General features: G+C 45.8%; 1 protein-coding gene across 7 annotated transcripts in view; it reads right to left on the reverse strand.

The window, feature by feature from the left end:
* HNRNPUL1 (heterogeneous nuclear ribonucleoprotein U like 1) overlaps positions 1–15385 on the reverse strand; it is a 35888-nt gene that overhangs the window by 16846 nt on the left and 3657 nt on the right. For 6 of the 7 annotated variants that reach the window (XM_007458620.1, XM_007458621.1, XM_007458623.1 and 3 more), the window contains exons 2-7: positions 13212–13337; positions 11044–11197; positions 9249–9322; positions 7567–7706; positions 5266–5365; positions 3361–3473 (exon numbers count right to left, since the gene is read on the reverse strand). In XM_007458620.1, the coding sequence (XP_007458682.1) occupies positions 3361–3473; positions 5266–5365; positions 7567–7706; positions 9249–9322; positions 11044–11197; positions 13212–13337 (707 nt within the window). The remainder of the gene's footprint in view (positions 1–3360; positions 3474–5265; positions 5366–7566; positions 7707–9248; positions 9323–11043; positions 11198–13211; positions 13338–15385) is intronic. The other variant, XM_007458626.1, reaches the window with a different exon arrangement.

The raw sequence follows: 15385 nt of genomic DNA on the forward strand, positions 1-15385 counted from the left end.
CTTTCCCTAAGGAGCCTCCTCACTACCCTCCTCAGTGCTCACAGGGCACAGTTCTACAGTCCTTTATATCTGTAAGTGTCCGTAAGCACCCACACAGGTCGAGACCACGCAGGGCAGACACGCAAACATCTGTTGGACTAAATCCTGCCTCGATCCTCACAGCACGGTCCCTGCTATGTCTTCTCACCTGAGCAAGAGTGGCCCAGGTCACCTTTGCTCTACCGCGGAAATGAACATCGTGGGGGTTAGCCTTCCTTATGTCCACCAGCTTCACTAAAGGAACTTACCATGTTGTACACAAACCAGCACCCTCAACTGACAAACCCACCACTGATGGCGCCAACTGTCAAAGACGCAAGGGTAGCTGTGTCACTTCTGCAAAACCATTCCCGAGTGCCACACCAGGGCCTAAGGACCCAAAGTCCTTAAGCCTTGCATTATTCAAAGTGTGCCATTTTTGCAGCCTTACCTCTCACATCTCCTAGTGTCGTCCCTGAGGCTCCAAGTATTTTACTCCTTATGGTTTGCTGAAGTGAGTTACACTGTTCTCTCTACCTGGAAGGCCATTTTGTCCTTTCTCTTTTGTGAATGTTGAGAACTCAAGTTCTGACACAAATGTCCTCCCCACCAGTTCCTTCAGGTCACTGATTTTTCACACCCCTTCTAACCCTTCACTCTGAGTCTTTTAAAGTGATGGCATTCTTTAAACAAAGGAAACTGAACACAGAATCTTAAAAGTAGAAGTAAAAATGAACAGGCTGAAGCAAGAGTCAGGCCTGAAGTTCCAAACTGCCACACACTCACAGAACCTCACGCTCAGATGGGACAGAGTCTGGGGAACCCAGTCACACGCTGATGAAACATTAAATTGTTACAACCTCCCTGGAGTACAGTCTTGATGGTAGCTATCAAAAATTTAAAATACACCTTTGACTCAGAAGTTATACTTTCAGAGGTAAATATTACAACCATATTCCCACAAGAACGCAAAGATGTGCAAATTGCTCACGCCAGCACTGCTAAATGTGCTCCAAAGGGAAAGTGGGAGAGACTAAATCACACAGGATATCCATGTATGGGAACACGAAAAGCCCTCCAAGATACTCTCATAAGCGGGGAAAAGATAAGCTGTCACTGCAGCACTGACTTCCAGCAAATAATTTTCAGGTCCAGCAGGGGAAACTGACACCTGCATCAGAATACTAGGCAGCTACTAAGTAAAAAGGTGAGAAACTAACCAAATGTCCATTAATAGAGGATTGATTATATAAATATGGTAGATCAACACAATGACTACGGACTATATAAAAGAACAAAGAAGTCCTCTGTGAAGCGATATATTAAAAAAAAGAACTCTAAGATACATAGTTAGACAAAAAAAGATACAAAATAACATTTATAACATGCTACCTTTTGTGTAAAAGAAGAAAAATAACAATCATCTTTCTTGTATTTTGATAAAGAAATCCTGAATACCAGCGGGCTTATGTGTAGGGGAGGGCATATGTGAACCATGGGTGGAGGGGGATGGTCTCAAGAAGACTTTATACTGCATACCTTTCTGTATTTCTGGATATTTTTGGAAACCACAGGAATTTATTAACTATTCAACAATGTTTTAAACTGAGCTAGATCTATACTATCTGTGCATACAGGGAAAGATAGCTGAGATTTACTTTTTTTTTTTTAAGAGATTTATTTTTAAATGGAAAAAAATGCAAGGTTTGGAACAATGTGCAGAATATAAACATGGTTAATTTTTGTTTAAGAAAACATGCTTTTTATTAAAAAGGTAATGAGGTTGTGAAAGACAAAGGAAGACTGAGAAACTGTTTCAAACTAAAACAGACATGACAACAGAATACAATTCGTGATCCTGAACTAGAAACCAAATTGCTCTAAAGGATGTTGTTGACAAAATTTAAATGTGGACTATGGAGTGGGCAATAGCATTAAATCAATGTTAAATCTGATAACTGTACTGTGGTTAAGATAATAGCTCTATTCTTAAGAAATGTATGCTAAAGTATTAAGGAATAAAGACACAATGTAGGCAACCTACTCTCAAACAGGTCAGATAAAAATCATATACATATATGTACATATATTTGGGAAAAATGGTAAAGCAAATGTTAGAATCTGGACAGGGCTCTAAGAGAATTTCATGGCTTTTCCTTAAGTTTGAAATTATTTCAAAGAGGGGAAAGGGCTTCCCTGGTGGCGCAGTGGTTGAGAGTCCACCTGCTGATGCAGGGGACACGGGTCCATGCCCCGGTCCGGGAAGATCCCACATGACATGGAGCGGCTGGGCCCGTGAGCTATGGCCGCTGAGCCTGTGCGTCCGGAGCCTGTGCTCCGCAACGGGAGAGGCCACAACAGTGAGAGGCCCGCGCACCGCAAAAAAAAAAAAAAAAAAAAAGGAGGGGAAAAAAAAGAAAGAAAGAAAGAAAAAAAAAGAATACCTGTGTACAAATATGAGGATGGAGAGGGAACAAAACCAAGAAGAAGCATCCACCTGGGTAGTCACTCCTCCCTGGGGCTTCATGGCACATTTTACAAACATTTACCTTCTAGTGATAATAGTGTTAAGCAGTACTTACTGAGCATTTATTATGTGCCAGACGTTGTCGTAAGTGCTTCTAATGGGTTAACTTAATGACTCCACATGAAATTCTAGAGTAGATGCAAACATTCTCATCGAGAGGAAACTGAAATATAGGGAGTGTAGTCCAGGGCTGTGAGAGGAAGAGCAGGGACTGGGTCTGGGTCTAGGGATTCTGGACCCAGAGGCAACAGCCACACTCCACAGCACTGTGAGTGCTGGTCACTGCTCTTGGGGACTGAAGTTCAGCAGCAGTTCAGGCATCCTCTATCTTGTTCTGCTTTGCATCCATCCCCACCGTCCTCAAAGGCAACGCACTATTGGAAGCCTGGCTTACCCAGTGTGAGGTGAAGGAAGGGAGAAGTTTTGGGATGAGATGATGCTAAAGTGGGACAAGAGCCAACATCACCGCCTTTGAGAACGGACAGGCTATTCTGTAGCAAAGGAAGAGAAGAAATTCCTGAGTCTGTTTAGAAAATGTAACTCTGGTATGCAGGAAGGGAGGAAAGTTGTGCACACCCGACACCCCCAAACTTCTTCAGGGTTGCCACCTGACGGCTTTGCACAAAAGACCTGAAGGGGCAGAACGGGAGAATTTTGCACAAAATGACTGCAAACATTCCAGTGCATCAAAGAGAGACAAAGAGTGGCTGGACACAGGGCAGACAATGGACAGAGGTATTCTGAAAACGAAGTCTGCAGGTTGACCTGACAGGACCATTTGGTTCTGCCAACTCCCACAGGCTGCCAGCACTCACCGCAAAGCAGCCAATCACATCATTCTCTGCAAACTTGTCTCCGTAGTTTTCAAACCGGCTATTGGTGGACTTCTTCCCAGTGCCTCCATAGCCATAGGAGAAAGGCTCTTCGCCTGATGGAAGAAACAGGCAAAGGCAGGTTACACCTGCGATGGTCACAACAGCCTTTATGGCTGTCATGTAGTTTTAAATAAAAAAATCATTTTCTTTACTAGTCTTACTAATCAGATGCCTTTGGCAGGGAAGGTAAGAAAGGTTCCGTTGAAAGGAAGCCCCTCATTATGCAGAACTTCTGAGGGCTTGATGGCTTTAGATGTTAAGTCTGGGAGTAGGAGCTGAACTGAACTGCTTTGCACAGAAAGGGAGAATTTGGGGGAAAAAAAAAAAGCGAGGAGGGAAGAGAGGAGCTGGGATAGAGGAAGGTTGTATGCTGAGATGCATCCCTTTGCTGTGACATTCAATATTCAGTTAAGTCTCCTAATGGCGGCAATTTTTGGTGCCAATGAGTTTTGGTCAGAAATCAGTAAAAGGATTTTGCTTCTGCAGATCATGAGGTCTAATACCTAGGAAAGGTACTGGATTGCCTTAGGCTACAGAACTGGGTGCCGATGCAATATGACTGAGACCCCAAGGGCCCTGGCTGACATCTGGGTTATAGACAGATCCTAGGCCAGGAACCCAAGGCGCATCCTGCCAGTAAAGCAGGAGCCAACAGCATGAATTACAGGCCCAGTTCTAGTATGAATCAGCTGTGTAACCTTGGACATCTGCTCCATTGTTCTGGGCTTTGTATCTTTATCTGTATCAACTACTTTCCACTTATACCTCAAAACTGAAAGAAAGATAAAAGGAGATGACACATGAGTCTTAAATAAAAACTGCTAATACATATCAAAATGAAAAGCATTCACTGTTTTTAACCTAGCATTTCTACTTTTAAAGATCAGACTAATTACACACAAGGGCAGCTCAAGTGTTTAACAGCAAAAATTTGCAATCAACTTAAATGACCTACAAAACATTGATAAATAAGTGATACAACTGTAAAGTGAAAAATTATGCAGTGGTCAAAAAAGCTATACTTATTTACAAAAATATACCCATGGATATCAAGCGGGAAAAAGCAATCAGGTTACAGTAGTCCGTATAATGTGCCCCATCTGAGAAACACAAAGGACAAAACACAAACTGTCTGGAAGGCTACAGATGAAAATGTTAACATTGGTCGTTATCCCACAGGTTTAGAAGGATTTTCATTTTTCTCCTCTGTAATGGCCTGAATTTTCACAAGGAGCACACATTATTTTCATTTTTTTCTTTACACGTTATTTTCATAATCAAAATGTTTTTATGACCAAGGAAGAAAGGTCTCAGCATTGGTCACTGAAATCAGTCACTTGGGGTCAGAAGGTCACTGAGGCCTGGGGTTCTGTGAAAATTCAAAACCTCTCAAGGCAGCCCCTACCTCTCTCCACCAGCCAGCCCTGGCCCCACTGGTCTCTGCTTTCTCTTTTACTCTGGGTTAAGCTCTGGACAGAAAATTCCAGATAGGACTTAATGGGACTTGAGGAACTTATTACTTTCAGCTTGGTTTGAGAACAGGAGACAACTGGTTTTTTTTTTTTTTTAAGAAAGGGAACAGTTTTCTGAAGAGAACTTTGGACCCTCCCCTTAAAGATGCAGGATAAATTTTTGTAGAAAAGTTGTTATCACTGTGGTCCTTCCAACTGAATCCTGTATGTCTGAAGATGGGCAGCGGCACAAGCCTAATCCTTGTTGTCTGTTCCATCCCAGGGTGGTTCTGTTCTGGGTCCAATGCGGGAAAGAGAAACTTAGGAAGCTTGAGAATCCAGGGACAGAGGCACCCGCTCTACTCTCTGGATTGCCTGGCTGACCTCCTCTTACCTAGCTGAGTGCTGCAGGAGTCCAGGGACCAACCAATACGGACAACGTGTGGGTCGGGTTCTGTAGATGGAAGGTGCTTCACAGAGATTTCCTCATTGATCTGGGAACAGAGAACAAGAGGGCTCAGAAGTGATTCTCTGGAGGCTGATGGGTTATGAGGCAATACAGGAGGGAAGTGTGCAGATGTTAAAAAAAACAAACAGGCAAACAAACAAACAAACAAACAAAAAAAGCAGCAGGCTTTTGCTGCTGGGGAAAAGGTATCTACACTGCTCTGAAGGGCCTGTTGTACTGAAACCAGGGCCTCTAAAGGGCTTAAGAGAGTTCAGGGCCACAGAGAAGGGAATTTCAGAAAGTTATTTTTTAATTTTAACACTTGCTGCAGGGGAAACAGGGACTCTCATAACATTTGGTGTAGAAACATAAATTGGTACAATGTCTTTGGAGGGCAACTGAGCAGTCTTTATTAACTACAAATGCACATGCTCTATAACCAAGCAATTCAACTTCCAGTTTATCCTATAGATACATACACACAAAAATATTCAGTGAGGCAGTGTTTATGTTGAAAAGGAAGGGAGGGAGGGAGGGAGAAAGCAAGTAGAAACCACCTATAAGGCACTGGTCACATTATGGAACATCCCTGCCACGGAATATGATGCAGAGGTTAAAAAGAATGAGGCAGGGCTGATATACTGGGGTATGGAAAAATGTCCAAGACACAGTATTAAGTAAAAGCAGCAGAAAGAATAAAAGGTACCTTCTGGGGACTTCGCTGGTGGCGCAGTCGTTAAAAATCTGCCTGCCAATGCAGGGGACACAGGTTCGATCCCTGGTCCGGGAAGGTCTCACATGCCGCGGAGCAACTAAGCCCGTGCACCACAACTACTGAGCCTGCACTCTAGAGCCCCCGAGTCACAACTACGGTGGCGCAGCGGTTAAGAATCTGCCTGCCAATGCAGGGGACACGGGTTCTAGCCCTGGTCCGGGAAGATCCCATATGCCGCAGAGCAGCTAAGCCCGTGTGCCACAACTGCTGAGCCTGCACTCTAGGGCCCCGAGTCACAACTACTGAGCCCACGTGCCACAACTACTGAAGCCCACGTGCCTAGAGCCCCTGCTCTGCAACAAGGGAAGCCACTGCAATGAGAAGGCCATGCACCACAACTAAGAGTAGCCCCTGCTCGCCGCAACTAGAGAAAGCCTGCGTGCAGCAATGAAGACCCAATTCAGCCAAAAATAAATAAAAATTAAAAAGAAAAAAAAAGGTATCTTCTGACTTAACCTTTAATTAAATCAGAGGTTAGACTGTCTAATAACCAATATCTATCTGCATTAGATTATGGCTTTCAGAAAGTTACCCTATGTCACTGACTTTTGCACACACATTTTTCACATTTTAACATCTCCAAAGTCAGGATATATCTTACAATTGACGTGTGAAAGCCCTGTCAGTATAACTGGCAGTGTTTCTCTACGAGCAGCACAAAACAATGCACAACTTAGAATCAACGTCTTAGCCAAGCAAATACGATAACCCTTGGTCTTAGCTTCCACCTCTAAGAACGGGGGACAACATTATGTATTTCAAGATGATACTGTGAGGATTAGTGGAGATATCCATGAAAAGAACTTGGCACTGTATCTAGCACATGCAATGTGTTCTGTAAGTATTACCTATCATAAATAAGTCTGGATATGCAAAGGATACACAAGAAATTGTTAATACCTAAGGTATCTCTGGAGGGTAGGATGGGGATTGGGAGGATGTGAGTATAACTCTGGTTTTCACCCTATAGTCTTTTGTGCCTTCTGAACTTTATTAAACACGAGCACATATTATTTTCATAAACATAACCAGACGTGGAACTGTGGAGAGATGATGGTAGATGACCTGATGGCAGAACCTTTCTTTTTCTTGCTCTTCCCTGTCCTCCCTTTAATTGGTGATGAGCAACTCTTTCTAGCTCACTGTTTTTCCAAACAAACCCTTTTCCTAGTTCTACAAATATGTCATCCCTAGAATGGTTGGCTATACAATACCTGGGTCAAACCCCATCAAGGGAAAATCTGTTTGATGAAGCAATGTATGGTCAGCCTGCTTTCCCCATATATTATTTAGCAATGACATAGTTCTTCTGAGTTCATTTTACTTTTTTTTTTTTTTTTTTGCTGGGACACAGTCTATGCTCAATCAAATCTCTTTTGCAATCATGGCTCTGACCAAGGTGGTTGGTGACAGGTTATTCCAAAGGATGGACCTATTTTCTGTCCCTATCCCGTCTGGTTGCTCCCACTCACCTTCATCTCAAAGCACACACGGCCCCTTCTGACCCCATAGCTGGCACGGGCTCCTGACCACAGGTATGCAAAACCTTCAATTGTGAGTGGGTAGCCACTACTCCGGTCTCGGGCCACCTTGAAGTGGAGGTCGCAGTTATCTGTGGAGGAAAAAGCCTGTATTTGGCTGATGTTTTAATGGTCCCGAGAGGGACAGGCACAGGCAGAGGTAAGTTCCCCAAGAGTGTTAACCAGGAGTATCCAAGCTGACACATCATGGGGGCAGGATCATGAGAAGCCAGCCGCATCGCCTAACCAGTCTCCCTTTTAGCACAAAGGCCCTGGACTACTGCAAACTGGCCTGCACAGGATGAAAACAGCCACTCTACATAGGAACGAGGGCTTTTCACCTGGCTGAGGTCCCAGGATGGCTGTCAGGGGGGGCCCCTGGAAATAATACACACATGCTTCTAATGGGGATGTACACTTGCTAGGGAGAGGGTCCATATTCTTACCAGTTTCAAAGGATTTTAGAATTTAAAAAGGTTAATCCCCACTGCCATACACTTCAACCATCTCCCATGCTAACTCTATTAGTGTGGAAGCCAGACTCCTGCTGCCAACAGCTGCACAAACATCTGACCCTGATCCACACCCACCACCCAGGACCACTGTCAGGTGCACCACAGACTCCCAGGTCCTCATGTGGGCCTAGGACTCTGCTGCTCGGACTCTCCCCCCTCTTCAAGTCTTTTCTGACCATCTCGTCCAGTAGGCTCTCTCCTCTCTCTAAAGGAGAGTGCTATGGTCTGTACAACTGGCATTTGATCAGATGCTGCTTCATGGACCACCGCCACCCAATACTTTAAAAAATGTTTAGCTTTACTCTGGGTATACTGTCTTTGAGACCTTGCGATAGAAGGGACTGTGTATGAGATGTCTTTATCTCTTCCAAAGCATGTAGCCACTGGTCTATAAACATGAGCTACGTAAAGAAGTACACGAATGAACTTCTGTTAACTTTCCGCTCTGTTGAAAAGTGCAGTCCTCAGACTTGATTGGGCTTCTGGGTGTGTTTAAAAATTCGGATTCACAGGATCTACCACTTAGAATTTGTCTTAGGAGGTCTGAGGAGGGACAGGACCTTTATATTCATTCCCCCAAGTGTTTAGATGCAGTCAAGGGGAAAGCCACTTATCCAGAGGAAAGAAAACTGAACTGGAGGACAGACCAGGTTAATGCCTGAGAAGACAAAACGGCATTGGTTTCACCAGGAACGTGAGCAGCTGATGGAAACTGGGGAAACGGCCGTCAAAGAGTTAAGTTTCCCCAGCAGCACTCAGGTTCCCTTCCCGCTTAAATGACAACCCTCCGTGTTTACAGGGTGCTAGGGTTTTGCAACTTGCTCTGGTATCCACTCTCTGATTAATGTCACTCAAAGTCCTCTGAGGTATTAGGGCAGGATTATTCCTCCCTGAAGAGAAGCTCAGAGAAATAGAATGACTTGCCCAGAATCTCACAGTTAAGAGCTGAGAGCAGATCTTCTGTCTCCAAACCAGCACCCTCATTCTAGAGCTCTGCTGTTTCTGACATCTGAACTAACACTAGCTCTGGACGGTGCTGGGCAGGAATTCTGTGAAGGTTAAGGCAGCCTCCCAATACTGAGTGGAAGGCAGTATCAAACAGGCATTCCAAAGACTCACATGTGTCGATGGCAACAAGGGTGTCATCAAAGTCATCTTCATCCTCTTCTGCGGGAGGCTGAGGAGAGCGGCCCCTGTGTCATGAAGAGGTATTAAGTTACATGAGAACGGACAGACAAGGGAGGAAGGGAACTGAAGGTTCTGCTTGAATTTACAAGTGGCCTCCAAGCTGCTTCCTGGATTTCAAGTTCTTGCCACAGAGGTTAGCAAAAGAACTCTGGAACCATATATCCTTGCAGTGAGAGCAATGACTGTTAACTCCTAGGGTAGGGTCAGGGACCGAAGAGGGCCGGCTCTGCTAACGAGGGCCATCGGCATCATTTAGGAAGCTTTTCCAAGAAGACTCTTCTCTCACACCCCCAGATTCTGATCCACCCCTTTACACGCTGAGAATTACCTCCATGCTGAACTCTGGGAGCCTATGGTAGCCCAAAGAGTACTGGGCCAGGAGTGGGAATCTGTAAGAATTTAGATAAACCTTTTATTACAATTTGTCCATATTCCAGGCTTCCTAAAACTCCACACCTGAAGGGATTTGAAATGAACCATTTTTTCAGTCTCTTTCTCTTTAAAAGTGTCCTAAATTATAAACAAGAGTCACTCCTACCAAAATACTAAAAGGGACTATGTGAAAATACTGGTGGTTTCCAACATATGGGAATAAGGGAAAGGGGTGGAAGTGTGGAGTCTAATGTTCAGCGTCCTGCCTGGGACAGGCTGGATGACCTCAGTCCACCATATGCTCAGACCAGGTACACTGTGCCCATCTAGTTCCTGGCACTCCCCCAGCAGCAGGCATCCCTCTGGTGGAGTGCCCTTCTGACCCTGCCAGTCCAAGGCTAGCACAGAGTCTGGTACGAAGAAAGTGATCATCACAGGGTAAGTCTATCCTAGGAAGCTTTCTCTGTCACCCCTGGATGAAAGCAAGTGCTCTTCCTCTGCCCTCCATCAGCAAGTAGCTCTAGGCCTCTGTTCTACGGCGGGTAGTAGGAGAAACTCATAAGAGGTGGGTTCCATCTCCTGACTTTAGTCACAGCCACAAGACCCAGGCCCTGTCTTAAACAGTCACGAGCTAATTAGAGGATGGACTCCACCAGATAGGAAATAAAATGTGTCAGATGACCAGCCAAGATGAATAGAGAAGGAGTGATCATTCCTAGTTTCCCTGATTGGAAAAGGCTTCACACAGGAGCTGAAGGAGGGAAGGAGGAAGGGGTAGGTCTGGGCCTGGGGGCGAAGGGAGGGGGAAGGCTTGTCAGGGAAGGGAAAAGGAAATGACCAGGGGGGAGGCCACTCCCACCGATGAGCTCCTGACCCTCACACAAAACCCACTGTCCAAATCACCTGTGCTTCCAGGGACTATCCCAAGGGTGGGCACGTGTGAAAGCACTACGAGTGCTGATAATGAATGAATGAACAGATGGATGGAAGGGGTGTGTTTCGGAGTAGGTCAGGAAATAATTTTCTTTCAACTGAGGGATATCAGGCAACCATTAAGAACAGAACACTGTGCTGGACTGCAGGGCAGTGGGGCAAAGGACTGAAAAGGCAGGCTGGCATCTCACATGTGTTTGAACTTTACCCTGAAAGTAATGGGAAGGGAAGAACTGAGCGAAGGACCAAATATTTATATGAATATGAATCTGGTAGTGAGTGCAGGAAGAACTGGGGGAGAGTGTGAGGGAGGGAGAGCTCTGCTCGGCCCCTCCGGGCTAGTACGAAGGTCCCAGTGGGCACCAGGCTACAGACATAGAGACCTACTGGAAAAAGGGTGACCACTGCCTCACAGACCCACCTCCTGTCCTCTCGGTGCTCGAAATACCCCCGTCCCCGGTTTTCTTCATAAGGCCTCTTGCGACTCTGGAACTGCTGTCTGTCTGGTTTGAGTTGAGATGCTTCGGGCGGGAGGAAGCTGGTGGGTGCTTCTTGCTTCATCTCTGTCTTCACTTCTACTGTCAGGACAGATCCAGATGGTCAAGACACTCAGAAACTCCTCAGCTATCACTTTTCTGGTCCCCTTTACCTCAGGAGATACTGGAAGGATCCTGACTATGGTGATGAGGTCTGGGCACAGGCAGCTTGCTGAGTTCAACAGAAGCCTGCTGAGGGAGCCAAGACGGCTGTCCTGGAGAACAGGGCTAGAATAAAGGGAGGCTGGGGATGGCCATCCAGGCACATGAGCACCAGCAGTTGATGGAGTAACAGATGTCAGTCAGATAACTCTCAGGCTTTGTGGGGAGGGAGAGGGGACTTCAGCACTAAACAAGGACAAGCTCGCTAAGGGCCTACCCAAAGGCGAATGACTGCCTTGGCTATCTTGCCAAAGGCCCCATGAAAGTTGGCAGCTACCTTGGCCTGCACCAAGTGGGAGGGAGCCCCAAAAACTTCTAAGATTCCACAGTTCCACATTCTCTAATTTCTCCTCCCCAAGAATCTCTTCACTTCAGTTCTTACAAAGTTTCTTGAGTCTAACAATGGAGGGGAGAAAGTCAATTCAACAGTGTTGTGGTCCCACGGCTAACTCTACCGGCTTTAATCACTCTATTACAAAGCCCAGAATCATTCCAGAAAGGAGGGTCTGCAGTTAAGCCAGCCCACAGGTGTGACAGCCTCATTAAGTCACACCACAAACAGGAAGTCAGGATGGGATAACATGCTGTGGACCACAGGAAAATCCCAGTCTCAGGGCAGACTCCAAGAATCTGTGCCTACCAAGAGAAACCCATGGATTCAGTCTAGCCTCATCTCTCTCACAGAATCTATGGATGCTGTGGATCACTCACATTTACACATTTCAGCATTCAACTCAAGACCACCTTGGGTCACTCCCTGGCTTTGGCATGCAGACCAAACCTCTCAGAGAAGGCTCCTTGCTTGCTAGGGCAGAGATGGTGCTCACTCACCTGAAGAGAACTTCCATGGTTCCCAGCACAGAGCTGGGCTCACAGGAGGCCTTGATAAATGTCTGCACGGAAAATACTCTCCTTGGGCCAAATGATCCCACAAGTCTCACAGAGCCTGACACAAATCTATGGTTTAACCTACATTCATTAAAATCCTGAGCCACCCACAAGAAATGTCTGGGGATTTCACTTTGTGGATGAACCAGAATGGAATCAGATAGAACCAGCTAGATTCACTAAGAGGGCACTGGGGCCACAGCACAGTGAAAGGAGCACAAGACTGGGAGCCAGTCCTGGTTCTGTCATTACTCAACGGTAGGACCCTGCTTCCCCAATACTAGGACACTACTGGTGAGGAGTGCTGCTTACTGACCAAGAGCAATGGCCCAGAAGCCAGTTTCCTGGTTCCAACCCCGGCCCTGCCACCTCCCCCATCTGTAAAATGGGGAGACGGCTACATTACAATTGTGTTTCCCAAACTGGCACTACAGGGAACTTTTTTCTACAAAGACACATTTACATGTTTGGGAAATCCTGGGTTTAAACAATGTGACACGGAGCTTTTCCCAATCCAGGACTTCTCAGCATCTTTAATGCTCTAATGAGCACAGTGACTCTCCCAGAGGTGGTATAGAATATGCTGCATTTTTCAGATGTGTTTGTCTAAGGAACCTTTTTCTGAGAAGTCCCTAATAATATCTCCTGGAATGATATTCTTCAGAACATGGGAAACACTGGACTAGATTTAGAAGGTCCTTTCTGGCTTCCACATTCTAAGATTCTAAGTAAGACTCAAATATTGGCCTCCAGGTCTCAACTCTCTAGGATGTTGGTACTAACATCTGAAAACATACCTTGAAGACGCCCCTCTCCTAACACTTGGGAGCGGGACTAAGTTCTTTCCTTCAAAAAGACCTTGCCAGAGTGACAAAGCCCAAGTGGAATGCCCAAGAGAAAGATGCAAAGTCTCTGGGAAGATAGGCACTAGGCAGAAGGTAAGGGCTACCCACACATAGATTCTATTTCCTTCAAGAGAGAGAGATCATGTGCGTTTTCCTACCTGGGCGATAGACCTGCTGCTGCTGGTCCATTTCCAGCGTTCTCCTCTCGTAGCCTGACTCGTTCTCTTTCTTGATGACCTGCGTCTCATAGAATTGGCTCTGCATGGTAATATTGTCCATGACATCTTAAAACAAAAAATGGCCAGTTAGAAGTGTGTTTCTTGGGACTAGAGGTAGCTTTTTAATGCAAAACGACACCATCCCCACTGGGGACAATTAGTCTGCCAGAGGCTAAAAGGTGTGATAACACCCTCAGATGGAAACCCACCTGGGAAATCAGGGGCCCCAGCTGCCTGAGGACATGCTCTCTTGCCCCTCAAAAGGTTGGAGATCTATCCGTGATTGGGTTCTACAGAATCCCAACATACAAAACCAAATGAAGCAGAACTGCTCTGGGTGAAGCAAGGAGATGGGAGAGTCAGAGAAGGGGTCCAGCTTGACCTCGCCCTCTAAGTCCCCACTAGGGTGGGGGGTAACTCCACAGATGCCTGGGATTCCATGGAGCACAGTTTAATAATTACCAGCCTAGCTGTCCTCTGATGTGGTATAATGCTTAGAGAGTTACCTTTAGGGTAAAACCTTAAAAACTGTTCAGAGCACAAACCAGTCTTCTGTCCGACCCAATTCACTGTTCCCACCTGCATAGCCAACCCTCTTTAAGAATCACTTCCACCCTGCAATAACTGTAAAGATCAGGGGTAACCATCTCAGTTGAAGAGGAAATGGGGGAGGAAGGAAAGGAACCATTAAGAAAACAGAAGTCATGATAATAGTGGCCTTCAGACTCATTAGGGATAAATCCTAAAATATTTGGAGTTAGGTGGGAAGGGTTTCAGGAAAGTGTCTTGTGGGTCCAGGACGAACTCAACTGAAGGGTGGCAAGAATAACAATACCAGGGAATTCCCTGGAGGTCCAGTGGTTAGGACTCGGCACTTTCACTGCCAGGGCCAGGGTTCAATCCCTGGTTGGGGAACTAAGATCCCGCAAACTATGCGGGAAAGAAAGAAAGAGGAAAGAAAGGAAAGAAAGAAAGAAAGAAAGGAAGGAAGGAAGGAAAAATATTAATAACATCAACTATTTATGGAGTACATACCACATACCAGATGCTGGGATACAGCTGAGAATAAGTTTGCCCCACTAAAACCTTCAGTTTAGTAAGACAGACACACGTTAAACAAATACGTAAGCACAAAAATTATGATTGGATTAAGGGCTATGAAGAAGTACCAGGGGCTAAGATCAGGGACCCAGAAAGTAAGAGATAAGCCGTGACTCAAAGGATACATAGGTGATGATAATTCAGTGACGAGAATGGAGAAAACATTCCTGGGGTTGGGATGACACATGTGAGAGCTCAGAGGTGGAACTAAAACCTGAAACTCCCTCAAGAACCTTGTAGGCAAACCCAGAGAGAACTCTGGAGACCTAGGGTTAGTAGTAAGCAGGTTCTCCACCCCAGGGGCAAGCTTTGCTAGGTGCCTCCAGAGCCCTACTAGTGGCTGTGCCAGGACTAGTGAGGCAGAACCACAGGGAAGGACAGACTATTCTGCTGCTTGCTAACTGATTGGATCCTTTCTCAGAGGACAAATATATCTGGGCACAAACCAGGTGCGGCCAAAGGGAGGAAAGTCACAGATCACGTGGTCTGCTACAGGTCTGTTTACCAGGGTTGAAGGAAGGGTTGGAGGGGAGCATAAAAAGGGACCCGAAGGATTTTGTTGTAAGGGGTAGGGGAGAAAGGAAGACACAGAATGACTCCTTAATTAGAACACAAGGGACCCTTTCAAACCATTTTCTTTCTTCCAGGCTCCAAGCACAGTGTTCTTCTCGCCACGGAAGCCTCACATCTCTCTTTCTGAGAATCTCCTGTGCTCACAGAGGAAGCCTTGCTCAGAGAAACTATGGCTCTGGGGCCCTTCTCCGCTCTCTAAAACATCCACCTCCTAATAATAGACAGGTCCAGTGCTAAGCCCCTTATGAACGTAATCTCATTCATAACAACCCTGGGGGGTGGGGACACTATTATTATCCCAATTTTACACACAAGGGAACCAGGGCTCACAGAGGTCAAGTGACTTGCCCAAGACAAAATCTGAGTCTAGAGTCTACGCTCCAAAGCACATCACTTTTCTTTGGCGCCACCTCCAGCCGTTGGCCCTTCTTCCTAGGCAT

Source organism: Lipotes vexillifer, unplaced genomic scaffold (genome assembly GCF_000442215.2).
Source record: "Lipotes vexillifer unplaced genomic scaffold, Lipotes_vexillifer_v1.1 scaffold371, whole genome shotgun sequence".
NCBI classification, from domain to species: Eukaryota; Metazoa; Chordata; class Mammalia; order Artiodactyla; family Lipotidae; genus Lipotes; species Lipotes vexillifer.